At 49.2% G+C, this 21,768-nt stretch overlaps 1 protein-coding gene and 1 long non-coding RNA gene across 6 annotated transcripts; one reads left to right on the forward strand and one right to left on the reverse strand.

Annotated features, from left to right (window-relative positions):
- Positions 1 to 7,414: 7,414 nt before the first annotated feature.
- Positions 7,415 to 13,010, reverse strand: LOC113246027 (uncharacterized). 3 transcript variants are annotated; one of them, XR_008957187.1, is made up of 4 exons: positions 12,963 to 13,010; positions 10,512 to 10,738; positions 9,792 to 9,914; positions 7,415 to 9,674 (listed from the first exon to the last, which is right to left on the reverse strand). It is a non-coding gene; the product is annotated as an uncharacterized LOC113246027 (long non-coding RNA). The 3 variants fall into 3 exon arrangements; XR_003312857.4 differs by lacking the exon at positions 12,963 to 13,010 and adding an exon at positions 11,513 to 11,926; XR_003312858.4 differs by lacking the exon at positions 12,963 to 13,010 and adding an exon at positions 11,468 to 11,926.
- On the forward strand, positions 10,238 to 21,653 carry LOC113246025 (dehydrogenase/reductase SDR family member 4). 3 transcript variants are annotated; one of them, XM_026486445.4, is made up of 8 exons: positions 10,238 to 10,456; positions 11,545 to 11,722; positions 16,419 to 16,520; positions 18,560 to 18,630; positions 18,727 to 18,778; positions 19,060 to 19,194; positions 19,612 to 19,667; positions 21,136 to 21,653. In XM_026486445.4, the coding sequence occupies exons 1-8, from the start codon at positions 10,326 to 10,328 to the stop codon at positions 21,248 to 21,250; spliced, it is 840 nt and encodes a 279-aa protein (XP_026342230.2). In that variant the 5' UTR covers positions 10,238 to 10,325; the 3' UTR covers positions 21,251 to 21,653. The 3 variants fall into 3 exon arrangements, with proteins under 3 accessions (XP_026342230.2, XP_026342231.2, XP_057162387.1); XM_026486446.4 differs by lacking the exon at positions 19,060 to 19,194; XM_057306404.1 differs by having other exon boundaries at positions 19,060 to 21,653.
- Positions 21,654 to 21,768: the final 115 nt, after the last annotated feature.

Raw genomic sequence — 21,768 nt, forward strand, 5'->3', positions numbered from 1 at the left:
AAAGCCCAGCCTAACCAATTGTGTCAAAGTTGATGGTGTTCTCTAGGCCCATGACTAATGCATTTTTATTCAATATCTTTTAAGTCGCTGTACTCAAATAGGCAATAAGACCTGGAAAATGATCCGCAGTTCTGAATTTGGAGCGCCCAGGAAACTTTCCAGCTCAGTGAACTCTACACAAATAGAGACAGCTTAATGTGCTATAGGACAGTGGCTTTCAACCTTTTTAGCTTCCCAGGAAGAAATGCAAGTTAAACGGCAACCCGATATACAGACACCCACACGCACGCACACGCACACATGCTCACACCTCTACGTCACCGAAACAGAGCTTTCTTAAAGAGATTTATTTATCTCTTTCTTTTTTTTTTAAGATTTTATTTTTATTTATTCGACAGAGAGAGAGAGCCAGCGAGAGAGGGAACACAAGCAGGGGGAGTGGGAGAGGAAGAAGCAGGCTCATAGCGGAGGAGCCCGATGTGGGACTCGATCCCATAACGCCAGGATCACGCCCTGAGCCGAAGGCAGACGCTTAACCGCTGTGCCACCCAGGCGCCCCCTATTTATCTCTTTCTGAAAGAGATTTATTAAGAGATATTTTCAGGGAAAAGAGTTAGAGGAGGTGAGGAGGCTAGGCCACGTAAGGTGCAATATCGAGCCAAGTCACGCAGAGGGTAATCTGGACTTAGGGGGGCTTGGGGGACACTGTGGGTCACACCTCAAAGGCATCTCAGGGAGAAGACAAAAAGATTTAGAGTGTGTGTATCTCATTCCCAACGGTCTTTGGTTAAGGGCCGTGGAGGGAGGGAAGGGACATTCTTAGGCCCCTGGCTCTCCCGTACCTTCCAACAACATCCTGCCTTTGGGGAAAGAGCAGGCCCTGGATTTCCCCTGCCCTGCACGGAAGTACAGAGAACCCAGGGGACGCGGGCAGAGGAGAGACTGCTACGTTTTCTGCTCTGGTTTTTCATTGCTGCGTTTTGGTTTTTTATTTGCTGGCCATGGATTTGCATCTCAACGCAGCCCCTTAGGATCTGTTATTTTACCTGCTTGAGGCCTTTCCTCATTCCTAAAATGAGAATAATAATATCAACTTTGCTCGCGGTGATAAGAATCAGAATTGACACAGATATCCCTAGCAAATAGTAGGCGCTCAACTTGTAGCTATTATGGTCAATAAATGTATCCTCAAAATGACTCCAAAGAGTAGTACAAAAATTTCCTTATGCTCTTGACTGATTTCAAGACACGCATGCATAAAAACCCAAGGGGTGGAGTACGGGCTCCTTTGCAGAAGTACCAACGGGGCGTCTGCACGAATATTCACCACTTCCTGCCTCCGTGTCTTTGTTTTTTGGTTTTTTTTTTTAGATTTTATTTATTTTATTAACAGAGAGAGAGACAGCCAGCGAGAGAGGGAACACAAGCAGGGGGAGTGGGAGAGGAAGAAGCAGGCTCACAGCAGAGGAGCCTGATGTGGGGCTCGATCCCATAACGCCGGGATCACGCCCTGAGCCGAAGGCAGACGCTTAACCGCTGTGCCACCCAGGCGCCCCTCCATGTCTTTGTTTTTTATTCCCTTTGACTAATGAAGCTCATTAAAGCTCCTCTTAAATGTCTCTCTTTCATAAAGCTTTTCCAGACCACCCGAACTAAAAATACTCTCTCCCTCCTCTGAATTGCCATGCCATTCTATTTGAAATTATTTTATGGCACTTTTTCCACTTTCTTTTTTCCTCTCTGCAATAGCTATTAAAATCCTGACTTGGGAACAGATAGACAAATCAATGGAATGAGATAGAATCCAGAAATAGGCTCAAATACATATGGGAATAATGAAGAAATCAAGACGTGGAGGGAAAAACTCCAACAGGGCTGAGATAACTGGCTAACCATTGGGGGAAAAGGTTAACCTGGGTCTCTATTTCACTTCTCATACAAACACAAATATCAGATGGCCCAAAGATTTAAACACACACACATATTGAATAACTACATGAAAACATGTATTTCTTTATCCTCTTGGAGTAAGAAAGGCCTTTCTGAGCATGACATAAAACTCAGAAGCCATAGGAGAAAAGATAAATAAATCTGAGTCCATAAAAATTTAAAACACCTACATGACATTAAAAAGACATAAATTCAACAGTCAAACTGAGAAAAATATTTGCAAGTCACGACAATCAGTTAATGTCCTTTCATAAAGAGTTTATAAGACTAGATAAGAAAACAGAGTAAACAGGGGCGCCTGGGTGGCACAGCGGTTAAGCGTCTGCCTTCGGCTCAGGGCGTGATCCCTGCGTTATGGGATCGAGCCCCACATCAGGCTCCTCCGCTATGAGCCTGCTTCTTCCTCTCCCACTCCCCCTGCTTGTGTTCCCTCTCTCGCTGGCTGTCTCTGTCTCTGTCAAATAAATAAATAAATAAAATATTAAAAAAAAAAAAAAAGAAAACAGAGTAAACAACCCAATAAAAGTGGACAAAGGACACGAATAAGCAGTTTATGAAACAAGAAATACAAATACCTGTAAACATATGAAAAGATATTCAATCATCTTAATAAAGAAATGTAAATTTAAAAAAAAATGTTTTCACCCAGATAGGCAAAAATTAAGATGTTCGGTGAAACTACACGCCAGGAGGCTGTGAGGACCCGGGCGCCATCCCACTGAATTGCCCTTTAGGAAGGTTCCCTGAGACCAGAGAAGGGCAAGCTTTTCTGGAGGGCAACTGACAATTTCTATCAAATGCCAAAAGTACATATCCCTGGCTTAATGACTCAACTATTGACGTGGGTTTAGTATGAGTTCTCCTAGCTATGTGTACAAAGATGCTATTGCAACATCATCTGTATTCGAGAAAAGTCAAAAACAACTAAAAACAACAGGGGACTGGCACATGATAGTCCATCCAGATAATGAAAGAAGGAACAAGAATGAAGTGGATCTGTATGGCCCTGCTCGTCAAAGATCTCCAAGATACACCAAGCAGGTTAAGCAGCGGACGCCCCCCCACACACACACTGGCACAGGAATGAGTGCACATAAAAAATGAACACTGAATAGGGCCTTCGCTCTAGTTAACTGTATTGCATCAGCGTCAATGTCCCGGTCTTGATATTGTATTACAGATGTCACCTCTGTAAGGTGTCGTCACTGGGGGACACTGAAGGCAGCATACCCTGGGACACTAGGTCCTACTTTGGAGTCTGTCAATGCTTCAAAATAAACAGGTTGTTTTAAAAAACAAGGTGCAGAATGTATGCATCGCGCGATTCTTTATAAGAAGTATCAGAAGGTAAGAACCCTCCCGACGTCATTACATTCAAAATGAGTGGGTAGAGCGTTCACAACCAGAAGGACAAACACACCCATGCCCTTCACTCCCAAGGGTTTGCTTGAGACAAAAGGATAATAAATGCTTCCCCATTTCCTTTGCAGAGATTAAAAGGAGTGCCGTTTGGCTCAAGAATTTGATCTGGATTCCAAATCGAATCCATGGGGCGCCTGGGTGGCACAGCGGTTAAGCGTCTGCCTTCGGCTCAGGGCGTGATCCCGGCGTTCTGGGATCGAGCCCCATGTCAGGCTCCTCCGCTGGGAGCCTGCTTCTTCCTCTCCCACTCCCCCTGCCTGTGTTCCCTCTCTCGCTGGCTCTCTATCTCTGTCAAATAAATAAATAAAATCTTCAAAAAAAAAAAAAAAAAGAATTTGATCTGGCCCAACAAAGGAGAAAGCCCTCAGAAGCAGACTGCTGGGTCCTTTGGCAAGGCTTGTGACGGGGCTTATTCCCTTCATAGCACAGGCCTCGTACACTGTTCTGACAGCAAGGTAAAGGAACTGAAACTGCTTTGCATAATAATGTCAAATGTTATCTCCAGAGAGGGCAGGCTGGCACCTCTGGGGACACGGCTCTCTTTCTTAATGTAGCTTTGGGTAGCATTGTCCCTGAGAATGGCTGCTGGTCCTTGGAAGGATGTGTGTGTGTGTGTGTGTGTGTTCAGTTCCTCACAGGAAAACGGAATACCTCAGGAGAGGCAAGGGGACATGTGCTCGTCTCACCCTGCCAGGGAGATCTCACGGGAAACACGTGGAGTTCCAGAACCAGACTTGCACTATCGTGCCGGCCGGAGCCAGCCAAAGCCCACCCTGCAATTTTCCACCAATGCCCCCCCGACAAATAAGTCAAACTAGCAGGAGTTAATAGCTTCAGGAGACTCTTGCTTCAGACTTCTCCGAGGCTCTGATTCCAAGCAAGGCCAGATCCTCTGGGAGAAGAGCTCCTGTTGTTGCATTGGAAAGATTCTGAAGAAACTGTTAACTGTGCTTCAAGGCGAAAGACCTTTAGCCCTTGATCTGTGCCCTCTAGCTGATGGCTGAACTAATTATAGCTTCTCTGGGATGTCAACAGAATACCGACTGTGAGGAAATAAGGAACCAGATATTCTAAGAAGATCAAGCTTGACCACACTAGAAACTAGGCTTCCCCTGATGCTAGCAAGTCTGCTTGCGATCATATCAAGAATAATGAACTGCTACATGACTGCTTCCCCAGCGTGTGGACCCTCACCACTTCCCGGTGCTTCCCCCTGAAAAACCCTATTTGGTCCAGGACTTTGGAGATGGTCTTTGGACACTAGTCCGCCATCTTCTCGGGTTATCCGCTTCCTAAATAAAGCAAACTTTCCCTCCCAACCGACACTTGTCTCTAGAGTATGGCTTTCGAATGCCAAGCAGCCACACTTGGGTTTTGGTAACAAAAGAGGCTGCCAGTGAGTCCTCGGTGAAGCAAATGCCTGGTTGGAGTCAGGAGTCAAAAGGGTTGAGTGGGAGTAACACCTGCAAAAGGAGAGGGAGAAAGAAGCACCGAGGAGGAAGAGCTGTTGGACGTGAGCACATCTGACAATAAGGCCAGCCCAACAGGAAGCTCTAAAGCAAAGACGGTGTGTTAGAGGAGCCCCGTGTTGGGCACAAACAGGAAGGTCCTTGTTCCGCTGCCCTGCTAATCAGTGACTGGGGCCAGCCTGAGAAGGAGTTAACTGGCGGCTGACGGCTGGCCGCTAATCAGCCTCCCAGGAGCCAGCACCAGTCCTTTCTAGAAGGAAGATCTGAGCTGTTTTCTGCATCTCCACACCTGCATCTTATAAGGACTGTCTCTGTGGGAGAAAAGGGGGAAACCACAATTTTGAAAACAGGGAATTTGTGCCTATAAGGGACCCAAGAGGAAGTCATATTTGGCATCCCTTTGGGGGGATCTCTCCCTCTATATTGTAATTCACGCTACCCCCAATTCCTCTGAGAATTTCTTGGCGTGATGGGATCGTGAGGAATAAAGAATGAGGCAGCTGGGGAAGAGTGGCCTTCCTCATCTTGTCCCTGCCCCAAAGCCTGCAACTCAGCATCCACGTGGAAACCACAAGAAAGCTAGGATCCTGGAGTTGCCAGAAGGGACCAGTAGCAGAGAGCACTGAAGCCCAAGATGGGGCCAACTGCTACCTGAAAATAGACTGGGGAACACCCCACCACCACCGCCACCCGTTCTTAATAAAGTGGCAAAAGCAATCCTGGGCGTGAGGGAAAAGAGAAGCCAATGCCTGTCTTATAAGAACCTTCTATCTACTGCTGCCTGGAGCTCCTGAAAAGGGCCTGTACAAAGACTGGATGCATGAAACTAAATGGTGTTCATGAACAGCGACCTAAATACAGGGCAATCGGGGACAAAAATTGAAAAACCAGAAACTCAATAAGCTATACAATAGAGTTAGGAGCTTCTAGACAGGTCAGTATCTCACAAAATGAATAAGCCATTGCATTTCTACTTTTCCTTAGTTTGTTTTGTCTTCTGTCAACTTGACACCCAACATAGGGCTTGAACTCACACCTGAGATCAAGAGTCACGTGCTCTGCGGACTGAGCCAGCCGGGCGCCCCAAGCAAGCCACTGCATTTGAATGACCAGAGACGTGTCAGTCTCTGTCACTGACAGATATGTTCGCTGCTTTAGTTTTGGGTTTTGTTTTGGGGGTGCTTTTTTGGGGAGGGGATGTTTTTGCTTTTTTTTTTTTTTTTTTAAGTAAATTAGTTGCCTACATTCAAAAATCAAAGAGTTCATATGAAAATCCAGATCTCTACCTTCGGTTTAAAAAATCCTAAGATCTGGGGCACCTGGGTGGCACAGCGGTTAGGCGTCTGCCTTCGGCTCAGGGCGTGATCCCAGCGTTGTGGGATCGAGCCCCACATCAGGCTCCTCCGCTATGAGCCTGCTTCTTCCTCTCCCACTCCCCCTGCTTGTGTTCCCTCTCTCGCTGGCTGTCTGTCTCTGTCGAATAAATAAATAAAATCTTTAAAAATAATAATAATAATAAATAAATAAATAAATAAATAAAAAATCCTAAGATCTGGCATCACAGGGCTGGCGCCTTCGAGAGCGAACGTGGGCGGAAGTGAGTACCCATCAAGCGTGCAGCCTGCAGGTCAGCAGGACCCAGCAACCTCCACAGGCTCCCAGCCACCAAGGCCACACTGTGTCACCACTCTTACCAAGCTTCTGCCGTCGACCAAAGTTTAAACCATTCTATGTACCACGTAGCAGAGGTTAGGACAACAGGAAAACCCACTTGAAGAAAACAAATCCATCAGAACTGGTCAAACCTTTTTCAAGGTAATTTGACCATAGCCATCAATTGAAAACATTTGACCCACGGTACAAATGTACTTGCACCAAACACAAAACATATATACACCCAAGCTTGTACACTGTAGCTCTGTTTGAAATAGCAAAACACTGGAAGGGACTTAAATGTTCATCACTAGGAGACTGGCTAAATAAATTATGGAATATCCACACAATGGAATACTGTACAGCTATTTTTAAAAGGGAGAGAGAGAATAATTGTGTACCACTCAGAACATTTTCTAAGAATGTATTTTAAGAAATGAAAGAAATAAAGGAGAAAAGGGGAGAAAGGAAGGAAACAAGCAGTTTGAAGGACAGTATGAATAGTGTTCTTCCATTTGTGGGAAACATTTTTAAGGGAAAAATGCATGTAATGCATAGGAAACTTCTAGAAGAATATACCAGACCAGGAGTTACCTGGGGAGCAGATAGAAGCAGCATAAGGAAGAGTTACCTTTTTACTTTTCACTTTAAAACCTTCTGTTTCTTTTTAAAATCATGAACATGGGGGCGCCCGGGTGGCTCAGTCGTTAAGCGTCTGCCTTCGGCTCAGGGCGTGATCCCGGCGTTATGGGATCGAGCCCCACGTCAGGCTCCTCCTCCGCTAGGAGCCTGCTTCTTCCTCTCCCACTCCCCCTGCTTGTGTTCCCTCTCTCGCTGGCTGTCTCTATCTCTGTCGAATAAATAAATAAAATCTTTAAAAAAAAAAATAAATAAATAAATAAAATCATGAACATGTGTTATTTGTATAATTTAAAGACTAGGTATTTAATGATTAAAACAACAGTGCTGAAAGGAAAATTCCAGTTCAGAGAAAATTAATTTCTATGAAAACTGTCATTCCCCAACAACGTCAGAAAAACGAAGCATAGCTATTCAACATACACAGCAGGTCAGAGTGTCATGACTCACTCTGATTTCACATGCGGGGATAAAAATGCTTCAGCAGATTAGAAATATTCAATAAAATGTATAAAAAGCACCAACCCCTTGCCACATTTAATAAGTAGGCGTTCAGTAAAGGTCGCTGTTATCCCACAGCCCTCCCACGCTGCCCAGTCCAGACTTGTGTCAATGACCAACCTAGGATGATTATTGCAAAATGCAAGATTTAAATGCCATCCCAGGTGACTGTCCACCTCAAGGAAGATGGGAGTGTCCCCCCAACAGGAAGGCATTTCCTCAGGATCTGCAGATGGTACCGCCTCCATACATACAAGAGCCATCCCATTGCCTATTAATGTTCCCCGTTTCAAAGAGACGCCTACACAGCCACACATTTCCCCCAAAGATTTCCTTACCCTCCCTCACCCCCCATCCCCCCCCAGTCTCCAACAAACCAGCTTGGTGAAGAGTAGGAGCTAGAGACACCCACACCCCTTGCCTTCCCTCTACCTTCTCCTGTCCACAGATCCCCTCCCTAATGTCCCCTTGCTCTCTCCAAAGAAATGGTGCTGGAGACCAAATATCAACCCTGCCCAGGCGAGGAGGGGCCATGTGATCTTCACTAGGCTCCCAGGCCAGAATTTCCTTTTTTCAGAACCCTTTGCTCTTTGAGGTGTGGGCTCCCTCCTCCTCCCCCAACCTCAGCCTCCCCCCCCCCATCTGGCTGCCCACCTCTGGGCAGGAGATGAAGAGAGATCAGATTTGCCCTGGAGGCCTGTCCCTGTGAACCCAAAGCCCTGAGAACGTGAGCTCCAATCCTACGACACTCTCCCCACACCCACAGGTGGAGAGCACTGGGAAGGGTTCCCACAGTGCATTAGCTCTGAACAGGGGAGGAGGAAGAGGAGTGTCATGCTATCCAGCCTCTGTTGTCAATAATTCATGAGGTTCAGACTGAGGGGCACCAGTCAGAGAGTCAGGTTTCCCCGGACATGGGGAAAATTAGACTTGAACTCTCTTATCTCGTCAGGATGTGCTGAGTACCAGAGCTGAGCACTGCGGCTGTAGCGCCTTGCTTGAGGAATACGCTATAAACCCAGTGCACGCCCGACAGACCACTTGTATCCATACATCCCCTGTTGAGCACAGAAATCCTTTTCTCGCGGCTCTGCAGAGCTACACATAGACTAAATCTCTAGCAAGTATGAATTCTATTAAACAGCGACTTCCCGAACTGAATTTCACAGACCAGGATTCTCTCTCCGCTCATTGTAAGGACTGACATAGAGTTGCCAGACTGGTGATTTCACCAACTAAGAACACTTTTCTCAAACTACCCATCTGCTTTCATCATCTTTTCTTAACAAAAAGACTAACACCCAAAAAAAGAAAAAAAAAAAAAAAAGAGCAAAAGCATATCCCCGAATAAAGAACTGTCAAGTTAAACAAGCTTAGCTTTTTGAAACTCACCCTTTCGTCTTTCTCTGTCTCAGTTCGCCTGGAATGAGTGCCAACTTTGCCATCGACCAGCACCCCCACTGCTCAGCCTGGCATTTGGAGGGCACTGGGCTAAACCAACTCAGCCACTGACACTTGGGTCTGTTGGGGCCTTTCTGCGGTGTCCCATAAGCCATCCAGATTTATTAATTCTCCCAGAAACCTAGAAGGGAGATCATTTCAGCCTGCTCGGCAGAAGTGTAGGGTGAAGTCTTGGACACAGAATTTATAGCTCGAGAGGACCTGATTCACCATTTCCCCCACTGTCCTCTGTTTACAGATGAAGAGCCTGGCCTGTAGCAACGATAATAGTAAGTCTACAGTGGCAATAATTACTATGTGTTTAGAAGTTTCCAGTTTATAAAGCGCTTTTACATTCAATAAATATTTATTGAACCGGGATGGAGGCTAAGACCTGGGGACATGTGATTATGGAGAATTGAGTACCCCTGAGTTTGTGTTTCCACCACTGGCTGGGAGACCCTCTCACCTCTTGCTACCACTCAGGCCCTGTACAACGGGGCAGTCCTCTTGGGGTGGAGGGTTCCAGAAGTCTTGTGCAGTCAGGATCTTTTTCCCTGCGCACTGGTTACCATAGTGATCAGAGTTCGCCCTCCAGGCCTGTGAGGATGGAGGAGACCCTGAGCCAGTGAGAAGGGCCGTGACAGACCTAGCCCCGCGGCTCCCCCTCATCACATCTCTCTCCCAGGCTCCTCCGCCCTCACCTGAGACCCTCACCTGGTGACTCCGCGGGGACCACAGGTCTCACTTCCATGAGCAATCTCAAAACATTTGCCCTCTTGTGAGCTATCACCTATGTAGACCCAGACTTTCCTGGAGATGGAGGTCCATCTTGACGTTCTGGGAAGAAAAAGCAACCAACTCAAAGCTCCCCCACCCCGAAAAATAGCAGGGTCAAGCGGCGGGACGTTGCCGAGGGCGGGGAAGTCTCTGGGTTCGGGCAAAGAAACCCGGGGAGGGAGGGGGACCGCACAGTTCCAAGTCTGCCGGGGCGAAGCCCAGGACCGCGGGGCGCGGCGGGCCGTCCGCCGGCAGGGGGCGCCCCGCGGCCACAGCCCGCTCCCGGAGCGAGAGGCCGGCACCCAGCCGGACTAGCCGCCCAGCCCCTGGGCTGGCGCGGACGGGGGCAGGGGGCGGGGCGGAGATCGAGGGGCGGACGGAGGGGCGGAGCCGGGCGAAGAGGAGACCAGCTCCTGGTTCCTCGTCCTTCCCGGGTTGTTACCTCCCCTAGGAGCACAGCGAGGTGGCGCCATGCGGAAGGCGGCGCTGTTGTTGGCCTGCCGCGCCCGGGCGTGGAGATCGGTGCGGATGGCCAGCTCCGGGATGGCGCGCCGGGACCCGCTCGCCAATAAGGTGGCTCTAGTGACGGCCTCCACCGACGGGTGAGTGCCGGGGCCGGAGTCTCTGAGGCCCACGCTATCTGGAACATGTACTAACCCCTTGACCTTTGCGTCCGGCCGGCGTCCTTAGACCTCAGACCTCACTCCCGGGCAACGTCTGACCCCCGAAGAAAGGAACCACGTGGCCGGCCTGCAGCACCTCCGAATCCTCTTGCCTTGGCCTCATTTCTGCCAGTCTCCTGTCCCTGCTGCCCCTGGCTCAATGGCGCCACTTCAGCCGCCCAGGGCTCTGGGCTGCCCCAGTCAAGCGGCCCCACCTAGAGTCTGGGAAGACCAAACACCAGAAATCCCAAGCCAGTCCAGATTTCAAAAATCCTATCCCACGGCCTCCATCGGCTGTGGAAATGTTCCAGACACCCCATCTGGCGCCCCTTATCTGGACGGGACCCAAGACCCATGTGTCCAGGTTTTTGTTTAGCTCAGTACATTTTGCCCTTGCCCGACCTGTTTCTCCCCACCGCTCTTGTCTATCCGTTTCTCATCCCCACAGGACTTTGCTAGGTGCCCGCACTACACAAATCTAAAATACAAATGTATGCGAAATGCTAACGGCTAACAACTGCAAAGCGTGGAACCCTTACTCCCAGGGGAGTAATGTAAAAAACTGACATTTTTACTGGAGACCCACCCTTTCACCTGCACCCCCGAACATAATTTAACAACTGAATTTTGAGATGGTGTAGACTAGTAAGGGAGGTATCTGGGGACAGGGGCTCTTTCAAGTGAGGCCTTCCAATCATGCAGGTGGCTGTTGCCACACCCCTAAGTCATTTCTCTCCCCTCAGTCCCTACAGGGTGTGGGGCTGTCACTGTGGGGATGCCTGTGGAAGGTAATGCCAGTTCCTGAGAACCTAGCTTGAGGGCCAGAACCCTAGGAAAAATAAGTAAATGGGTGCTAACAACACGCTAAGCATGTCCATCTGTATGGTAATGGCTTTTTTACACACATAACGCAGACAGGAGGTCCTACAGAGGGAGAGCTGGAATTCAGACCTGGGCATTCCGACTCCGGAACCCATCTCAGCCATTTCCCCTGACCTGGCATTGACAGGCACCTCTCTCTGCCGCAGGATCGGCTTCGCCATCGCCCGGCGCCTGGCCCGGGATGGGGCCCACGTCGTCGTCAGCAGCCGGAAGCAGCAGAACGTGGACCGGGCAGTGGCCGCGCTGCAGGGGGAGGGGCTGAGCGTGTCGGGCACCGTGTGCCACGTGGGGAAGGCCGAGGACCGGGAGCGGTTGGTGGCCACGGTGAGCAACAAGGGTATGGGCACAGAGCCAGGAGGTGGCGGAAGGGAGCCTCCGTCCCTACTTTCCTAGACAACACTGATGTGACGCAATCCAGCACTATTAACTAAAACATAACCGGACGTTCTGCATACCAGTCCGCCAGCACGTTTTTATTGTGTGCCTTTCTATGATGTCTCTCAGAATCATCCTATCCCAGTCAGAGCATCCAAAACCACTCTAATGCTTCAACCCTGCATCACCCCTTGGGTCACCCAGGAAAACAGCTGGCCCTGGTTCTCCAGTAGTTTCCAATCTGATTGGGCAGATGAGAAGGGTAAATGCAATTGCAAAATAGATGTGTCCACCCACGCGCTAATAATCTTTAGCTTGTAGAGTCGAGTCCCTGGGAACCTCTTCCAGGAGGCAGCCCACCATGTTTCAACCACCTACTGTGTGCCGTTCACTTTGTCCAGAGCCTTCACGGGTTCTCTCTAAACCTGACAACAACCCAAGCATGGCAAGGACTATTCTCCTGGTTTTGGAACATTCGAAACATTCTGCTCCGAAAGCTGGAGCAGCATCCCGAGGTCCCACAGCCAGTTAGAGAGAGAGCTGTCAGTCAATCCAGACCCGCCAAGCTGACTACAGCCCACCAGGCATTTCTTCATTACCATCGGGTCAGGCCTTTCGTGCCCACTTGGACGTCAGGCTCAAAGAAAGTGTCAAAGCCAGTGTCAGAGTTGGTACTTAGCACCAGCCTCCCAGCGACACAAGAAAATATGAGTATCTGGCAAAGGAGGCTGCTCTCCCTCAGGCTCAAGACACACACTTTATTTCCTGGAGTAGAAGGGAGACTCTACCCTAGATGGAAAGTATAACAGACTGGAAGTCTGGAAGAAATAAGTTGCTAATCATAGAAGAGGGGCACCTTAAACAGTGGTAAACGGTGGTATGATAGACAGGATAAAGTCCTTCTGTTTTAAGAGAACCATTTGGCAGATGCCCAACTGTGCATTGGAGAGAGCCAAATGTGTGTCTAAGAAATTCACCTTGGGGCACCAGGGTGGCTCAGTCGGTTAAACGTCCAAGCCCTGATTTCAGCTCAGGTCATGATCTCGGGGTCCTGAGATCGAGGGCTCCATGCTGAGCATGGAGCCTGCTTAAGATTCTCTTTCTCCCTCTCCCTCTGTCCGTCCCCACCCCCTTTAAAATAAATAAATAAATCTTTAAAAAAAAAAAAAAGAAAAAGAAAGAAAGTTACCTTGTCTGGCCTTGGCTGCTGAACAGAGCCCGAGACTGGGACCTTGATCCTGAGGGTGAAGAGAGCCATCTGGAATCCTGGGCCAATTGCTGACTAGCCAATTGAAATGTGCCCAGTAACTTAATGTCAAAATCCTGCCAGGGAAACAACCGCTCATCCCTACCAGGTCCACTTAACCTGTCCTACAGCCCTGGCTCAGAGGTGGGGCTTGAGCTAGACCTTCAGGAGGGGGGAGACTAGACAGATGGAGGAACAAGGTTCCAGGTGACCCTGAAAAATGAATAGCCGGCCAAGGAGGGACTGAAGAGGAGAGTGAAGCACTGTGAATCCACAGCAGAGAGCACAGGCTCCGGAGTGCCGGTGGATGATGGCCTGGTGGGAAGGATAAGGGACAGGGCCCTCCGTAGCCTCCCAAAGAAGTTTACATGTTCTTGGAGGAAGTAAGTACGTGAGGTTTTGGGCAAGATGAAAATGGGTATATTTGAAAAAGATAATCTGGCACCGGTAAGAGGATATATTAGAGTAGAAAAGACTCTGAGCCAAGGATGTTAGCAAGGACGCTGTCTCTGTCATTTAGGTCTAAAGCAGTGGCCGTGGGACCAGAATGGATACACCCAAGAAACATTCAGTGGGAACCGAGCAAGATCTTTTTCTTCCTAACCCAGTGTCAAGAAATGGGAAATAGGAGGGATCAGTCCAAAACAACTCTCAGGAGCGTCTGGGTGGCTCAGTCCTAAGCATCTGACTTTGGCTCAGGGCGTGATCCCAGGGTCCTGGGATCAAGTCCCACATCGGGCTCCCTGCTCATGGGAGAGTCTGCTTCTCCCACTACCCCTCCCCCCTGCTCACGCACCCTCCCCCCCAGGCTCTCTCTCAAATAAATAAATAACATTTTTAAAAACACACACACAGGGACACCTGGGTGACTCAGTCGGTTAAGCGTCTGCCTTCAGCTCAGGTCGTGATCCCAGCATCCTGGGATCGAGCCCTGCGTCAGTCTCTGCTCAGCAAGGAGTCTGCTTCTCCCTCCGCCTGTCACTCCCCCTGCTTGTGCTCTCTCTCTCTCTCCCTATGACAAATAAATAAATAAAATTAAGAAACACACACACAACTCTCAGGTAATTTGTATGGCCAGTGTCAGGGTGGAGAATGACCAGAGAGGATACTTATTAGCTATTGGAGATGGGTTCTGCCTGTTGCCAGCTGTTACCCTACAATGGGGAAAGCTGCTCGTTAGGAAGGGTTACTATCCAGGGCACTTAGGTGGCTCAGTCGGTTAAGTGGCAGACTTGATTTTGGCTCAGGTGATGGCCTCAGGGTTGTGAGAATGAGCCTTGAGTGGGGCTCTGAGCTCAGTGGGGAGTCTGCTTAAGATTCTCTCTCCCTCTGCCCCCCCGCACTGAAGCACCCGTGCTTGCTCTCTCTCTCTCAAAATATAAGTAAATAAAAAGAATGGTTACTATCCAGTGGCTTCCACTTCCAGTGGCGCTGCAAAGCTTCTCAAAGGCGTGGCGAGCAGAATTCAGACCAGCCGCTTCTCCACTTGAATATACTTTTTCTAAATAATACACCTATCAGAAAACAGAGCACCCAACTCCTAACCACTTTAGTGTAGTGAGCAGGCCTAGGAGACACCTCTGTGGTCATGGTGCCTTTCTCAGGAACCCTCTATGGTTCTCTGTTGGGTCAAAACCTGGAGTTCTCCCCTCGCCGAGCCGCGAGGCTCCCTGCCCCCAGCCACACACCTGCAGAGCACAGCACCCATCCCTTTCCAGCTTACTGGGCACTTTGCTCAACACAAGTGCATCGGCGAGACTCACGCAGAGCCAAGGCGGGTGACTGGGGCCTTGTGCCGGGACACCAAAACTTAGAGAGCACCGGACAGTATTGATGCTGGCTTTAAAAGCTTACGGGATCTTAAATGTTGTTAAACTTACGTGTTGACAGCCCAAGCCTTTCCTTAAGCAGTGTGGAAGCAACTGAGCTTAGCACCTAGTTAGCAAGAATAATTAGTTAAAACGGGAGCTAGCAGATGGTACACATTGTTAATAACACCCCTCTGTGCGCCAAATCATGAAGCATGGAGTTGACCGAGGGCCCGTGCGGCGCTGCCCGCCCGAGGCGTCAGAGTCGCCTGTTCTGGGCAAATGCATAGGCTGGTTTCAGAGGCACGTATTGGTGGCATGTTCTGCTTGGCCACTCCTCACTCTGGCTCGTGCCTTCGCCGCCCTCTTTCAATTTATTAGCGAGGTGAGATGTGGCCTTTCTCGGCTTCCCCGGTTTAAATCTCAGTTTCTGCCTTGAATCTTCCATGCCTCCAAGCCAAGAAAGGGGGAGGGGAGAGAAAATGACGTCATCATTGAGTGGGAAACCGCTCGAAGCCCAGGCTGGTGTCTTCCCCACCGTGGCTCCTGGGTAGCCAGTTTCATGGTGACCCCCAGCTCACTTTCAGAGGACTCTTTAAGAATTAGCTCTGTGGTAGAAGGGAGACTGACCTCAGGTTGCCACCACGAATGAGCTTTGTGCCCTGAGCAGAACGCTTGGCCTCTCCCAAAGACCCCGTGAGCGGCAGCCTCCTGTTCCTTAGCCAGGCCTCATATGTCATTACTGAGAAATTCACTCCCCTGGGCCTCAGCTGCGCCATGGGCATCCCCTGCGCCATGAGGACATTGGGCTCGGTGATCTGAAGGCCCCTCCGAGTGGTGACGTTCTGTTGGTCTATCTAAAACAGTTTCTCAGGGCGCCTGGGTGGCTCAGTCTGTTAAGCGTCTGCCTTCAGCTCAGGTCATGATCTCGGGGTCCTGAGATTGAGCCTCATGGTGGGCTCCCAGCTCAGCAGGGAGTCTTATTCTCCCTCTCCCTTTCCCTCCGCCTCTCCCCCGCCCCATGCTCGCGCTCGCACGTGCTCTCTCCCTTTCAAATAAATAAATAAAATCTTTACCAAATAAATAAATAAAATCTTTACCAAATAAATAAATAAAATCTTTACCAAAAAATAAATATGAATAGATAAATAAGATGAAACAGTTTCTCCAGGCAGGTAGGTGTGGACAGGTTGAGTTTTCGATCATGGTAACTCAGTCAAGGAGAACTGGACAGTAAGCACTCGGACAATAGGGGCTGGGACTCGGTGCGAAAAGTGAAAGGGTCTAGAAATGGATTTCAAGGTGGGACCCGAAGTCATGAGAATAGAGGAGCTCCCCCAAAAGGGAAAGCATAAAAAGTAAAAGGTCAGCAACAGTCCTAGAAAGGGGGACAGGAAGAAAAGCCTGCAAAAGAAACTAGACCCGAAATGTTTAGCCGCAGAACTTAGGGGAGCTGGGGAGAGAGATGTTTCAAGAAGAGATGTCATTTTGACAACAGTTTATTCCTAAGAAGGAATTCGTTATCCACATTGATAAATGCACCTCCCTGACTGGCCTGCAGTCCTAATTCAGACCTTACTCCTCTCTCTAGGCTGTGAACCTTCACGGGGGCATTGACATCCTGGTCACCAACGCCGCCGTCAGCCCTTTCTTTGGAAACCTAATGGATGTCACGGAGGAGGTGTGGGACAAGGTGAGAGGGGATTAAAGGAGCAGGGGACAGGCCTCAGAAAGCAGCCAGAACAAACTCAGGCTGCTTTTAGAATGCGTTTGTCAAGTGCCGTGGAAATGTGAGGAATCCTTGCGATCTGCACACACCTGGAATGCACCTGGTAAAGGGCAGGTGGGGGGTGGCTTCCTCTCTCCTTGCCCCCCTTTCATTTCTGCTTCTCCCCAGTTTGGCTCTTCCATTTGCTCTTGCCTAGCCTTCTTCTGCTTCACTCCCCAGCTCTCTCCCCCCACATGCTCATCCAGGCCCTTCTTCCGGGTGTATTTCCAGCAGAGACCTGGCAGCTATCTGCCAATAGCTAATACACTTAAGCCTACACAACCCCCATCCCCTTTTCAGCAGCCAAAAAAGAACGATTTCGCATTAGCTGGAAAACTTTAATAGCTGCTAGTTGAGCGAAATGACCTAAGTTACCGCTTTATAACTTACAACCTTTGAAAAAGACCCGTGCTCTCTTCTTCTTAACTGCAATGTCAGGGAAATCTGAGATCCAGATGTCTAAATTCAAGTGTGGAATATGGGGTTTTATGTGAGCATGCATAATTACATTTATGATAGATTTCACACATCTACAGGTTTTAATTATGAAGCCTTAATTAAAATATTTGTCTTTGTTTACTGAGGTTAATATTCCCACATGATTTGGGAATGCTAAATTTTTTATGATCTCCCCTGGTTTGGCTTTCCACTCTGATGTCATCAATAACTTCTCAGCGCTGAAGTTTAAGGATACTAAAATATTATAGTTTGTTTATCAGTGTTTCACAGACATAAAGACCAAAGTGCCAAACGTGCTTCGGTGAGTCAGTTCCTGATTGATATTCTTTAAAGTAGAGAAACATCTTTCATGAGCAGTCTGAATAAAGACCACATGAAAATCAGTTTTAAACCAAGTGATTTTCCTTTTAATTTGCATTTTTTAAAATGTCACAGCACATCAAATATAAATTCAATGGCTGATCCTTGATTAAACTCTGGATTTTTAAAATAAGGACACGTGGGAGACAAGTGGGGGAAATTTTGTTAGGGACAGCCTATTAGGTAAAATCATTATTACCGATGTTAAATTTCTTGGTGTGTTAATGGATGGTGGTACATAAGAATGTCCTTATACTTTGGAAAAAATGCTGAAGTTTTCCTGATAGAACATTGTGATGGCTGCAACTTACCTTCAGTGGTTCAGGAAGAAAAAACTATACAGATATGTAGATAAGACATATGGGACAACATGTGAATAATTGGTGAATCCAGGTAAACGATATCTGGATATTCATCGTACTTCTATTTCGACTTTTCTGTAAGATTAAAATTTTCAAAATAACAAGTGGGCCTGGCGGGGCACGGGGCAGGGCGGGGGGGGGGTGGATACCCCCCCAGTGCCTAGAACGATATAAACGAGGATCATGCATTTGTTTTAAGTGATGGGTGTGGTGTTTTGACTGGAGACTATGTCCCGGCTCCCCCAAAAGTGCCCCCTCATGATCCCACTTTCCAATAAATGGCCAGCCAGACAGTCCACCCTGGAGGGCCAAACGCATCTGACTTCTTAAGCTCAGAAGCCAGAGAAATGTTGGAACCACCCCAAGTGCCTGAGGTCAGGCCACGTTTTCCCTGAACAGCATGGCCCACGCTGGGGTGCGTCCAGGAGGCCAGCCCAATTCCAACTTCTCCCTAGTTGGAAGAAACAGAGAATATCCAGCTCGAATCCAAAGCAGGCCTGCTAATACAGGCCAAATCGTGCTCAGCTGGTTAGGAAACAAGAGGGACCAGGTTCCTTTCTTTCTCACCCGAACCTCATGTGTCATTTTCTAGCTGAATAAGCCAGTGAAAGGGGCTTCTCCCTGGGCCTTGGCTTCTGCACTTGTCAGGTCGGTCCAGGTAAACCGTCTCTGAGGTCTGCACCGGGGCCCAACAAACGTCCCAGGAACCCTGCTGCGAGTCCTCCTCGCCCTGCCTTCTCCAGCTCTTTCCTCATGCTCTCTCTCCTTCTCTCTCGGTTTCAGATTCTGGACATTAATGTGAAGGCTACAGCCCTCATGACAAAGGCAGTGGTGCCAGAGATGGAGAAACGAGGGTACAGACAATGAGAGGGAGCCTGGGTGCGGTGGACCTCACGTGGGCTGAGGGTCAGGGTTCCCTTTAGAAAAGGGTCACTCTCTTCTTTTTCCAGGGGCGGCTCAGTGGTGATTGTGGCCTCCATAGGAGCCTACCTTCCATTTCCTGTAAGATCCCCCTTCTTTGCTCCTTCCATTCCCCGCCCCCATCCTGCATTTTTCCCCTCCCCCAGTCACCCTAACAGGTGCACACCACCAAGCCCCTTCCCCCAAAATAGATGTCTTACTTCCACAAACCCTAACCTGGGGGCGGTTTCCCCCCAAGACAGTTTTCTAGCTGGCACCCTTCTTTAGAGGAGATGCCCTATTATCGACTACCCTTTATGCCTTACAATGAGAACCAAAACTGAACTGGAAACAGACACTAACCCATTATCTCCCTTCCCCAGGGCCTGGGCCCCTACAATGTTAGTAAAACCGCCTTGCTTGGCCTCACCAAGAACCTGGCCAGAGAGCTGGACCAAAGGAACATTAGGGTGAACTGCCTCGCACCAGGACTCATTAAGACTAGCTTCAGCCAAGTGGTGAGGACCGCGGGGACCCCAAAGGGGCATCTTCCTAGACGGCGAAGCCTAGTATCTTCTGCCCCCCGCCCCGGGCTTTTCAACATCCCCCCCCCCCCCACCAGCCACCTGTCCACATCCGATCCTACAGGCACCTTTCTTCAGGTGTGCTGTGGAGACAGGACTTCAGACCCTGCTCACACGGTTCCATCTCCTTAAGTGGATGAGAACTGGGGAGACCCAGCAACAACCTCACTAGGACCTGCAAAGAATGAAACAGCAGAGGGCGGCAGGGGGCGGCTGGGAACTGAGGACTAGGAAGTGGAAGGGGCTTCTCTCCAGCATTCCTCTCAGTTGACATGAGAGCAGCACTTTCTCCCCTCTCTGTCCCTCTGTCTCCTCTTCTGCCACATAAAAAGATGTCCCTTTTTCCTGCAGTTGTGGATGGACAAGGCAAGGGAGGAGAGCATAAAAGAAACCATGCAGATAAGAAGGTAAGGCTGTCCACGGGGAGGGTTAGGGAGGACAAGGACGAAAGTTCTCGTCCCTCACACAGCCCACAGCTTGCCGTCTTTTGGTCCCATAGACAACATGAGCGTGCTCTCTCCTGCCACAGACACACACTTCACAAGTCCGTGCACACCGCCTCGCTACAATGGCATGTGCAAAAACCAAACACAGAGGCTCCGGGTTTCAGCAGAGCACTGCTCCGGGAGAAGCCCGGACTCCTCTCTGCACCCGGCCGTGGCCTCCAGCTCTAGACATCCCTGGTGCCCAGGAACCAAGACCAAAACCAAAACCCTGCTTTTTTCTTAGTTCCCCTTGAATAAAACGGCATGTTCCCGAAGCCCAGATTGATGATCCTACAATCCAAAGAAAAGGAATGAAGAGCTTCACTAAGTCCCGAAACTCCTCTTGCTAAGAAAACTCCTCTCTTCCCCACAGGGCTAGCCAGACTGTTCAAGCCCCTTTGTCCGGCTTCTTTTCCTCTAACTTCCCTGCCTCTCTCCAGCTTTTGACTTCTCCGTCTTGTCCCCCGAAGGACACATTCCAGCAATGCCTACTCTTTACTGGTCCAGACATCCCAGACCCCCTCAGGTGCGCCCCAGGCTGTTCTGAAGTCAGGCACGAGCTACACACCTGGTTCACAACTCACTAACAAGCCAACTTATTTCATCCTGGGGCCCCGTGAATGTCTACACCCATGCTTCTGGGTCTCGGATGTGCATTAGAATCAGTAGGCTCTAATCCCAGAGATTCTTTTTCAACTGGTCCAGTGTAGGACCCAGGCATCTTTTGGGGGGGGCGGGGGGGCGGTGCTGTGGTGGAGGGAGGAAGTGAAGCCCCCTAGACGATTACAGTGTGCAGCTAGGGTGGAGAACCACACAAATGCAGGCCTTCTAGGTGTGAGGTGCCCACTCTACCCAGCTTTAGAGCATTCTACGGCAGTTAGGTCATGGCGTCCCCTAACTATCCAATCCCTGATACAAACACCGAGAATTAGCACATTCTCCCAAAATGAACCTGACTTTAAGAGACAAGAAGAGATTCTTGAAAAAGTTGCCCGTGAGTTGAAGCTGTACGCATGCAACCATTTTGAACAAACCGTGTACTGTCTCACAGACTCCCTGACACTTGAACAGCGTACACACATGCGAAACAAATAAAATCGCTGCTCACCAGTTTATCCGTATGACTTAGGATTTTGCTGTCCCGAGTTGTCGAAAAAACAAGATGTCTCTGTATTATTTGAATATAATGTGTGGTGGGTTTTGCAGGGTGCAGTATTTATTTTGACCGCTTATCTTCGTGCTAACTCTATTTGACTGACAGGAAGCTTCTACACCGGCCCTGATAAATCACCCGATACTTTTTGATTAAGCAAATTCATTCCCTGTGGGCCAGGTCAGAGGGTCTGACTGTTTGATTTTTACTCCCTCCCTTGCTGCCCTTCTTCCCCAGGATAGGCAAGCCGGATGACTGTGCAGGCATCGTGTCCTTCCTGTGCTCTGAAGACGCCAGCTACATCACTGGGGAGACGGTGGTAGTGGGTGGAGGGACCCCATCCCGCCTCTGAGGACCTGGAGAGATTGACCTCACCAGGGCAGAGATTGGGCTCCAGCTCCTGCACTCTTCGACGAGCCTTTCCAAACTCTGCCTAATATACTGCTCACCTTATACCCCCCCCCCCAATCAGTTCTGCCCTGTGAAAAGACCCAGCCTTCCCTGTGGTCAAGGTATGGTCATGATTCCCTCTGTTGCTGTAGCCTTGGATAAAGACCTCCCCTGAGAGCATAGGGCAGGCCTGCTGAGAAAGCTGAGTCCACCTTCACAAATACCAAGTAACATTCTTTTTTCCTGAACATGGGGAATTTGAGGAAGATGGGATTGAAGGAACCCGGGTGGAAAGAGCAGGGTGGAAAATCAACAACTTGCAAAGAGAGATGCAAATAAAATGCAGATGATCGTGTTGCTTTGAATTGGTGTGTTCATTTTTCACTGTGGGGTACATAGGTGTGGTAGCCAAGCAGAGATTCTTTGTGGACTACATCTGTGCCTCCCCCCAGTCCTCCTCCCTGTCTCCGGGAGCTGAAA

This window comes from Ursus arctos, unplaced genomic scaffold, assembly GCF_023065955.2.
Source record: "Ursus arctos isolate Adak ecotype North America unplaced genomic scaffold, UrsArc2.0 scaffold_37, whole genome shotgun sequence".
Lineage (NCBI taxonomy): Eukaryota > Metazoa > Chordata > Mammalia > Carnivora > Ursidae > Ursus > Ursus arctos.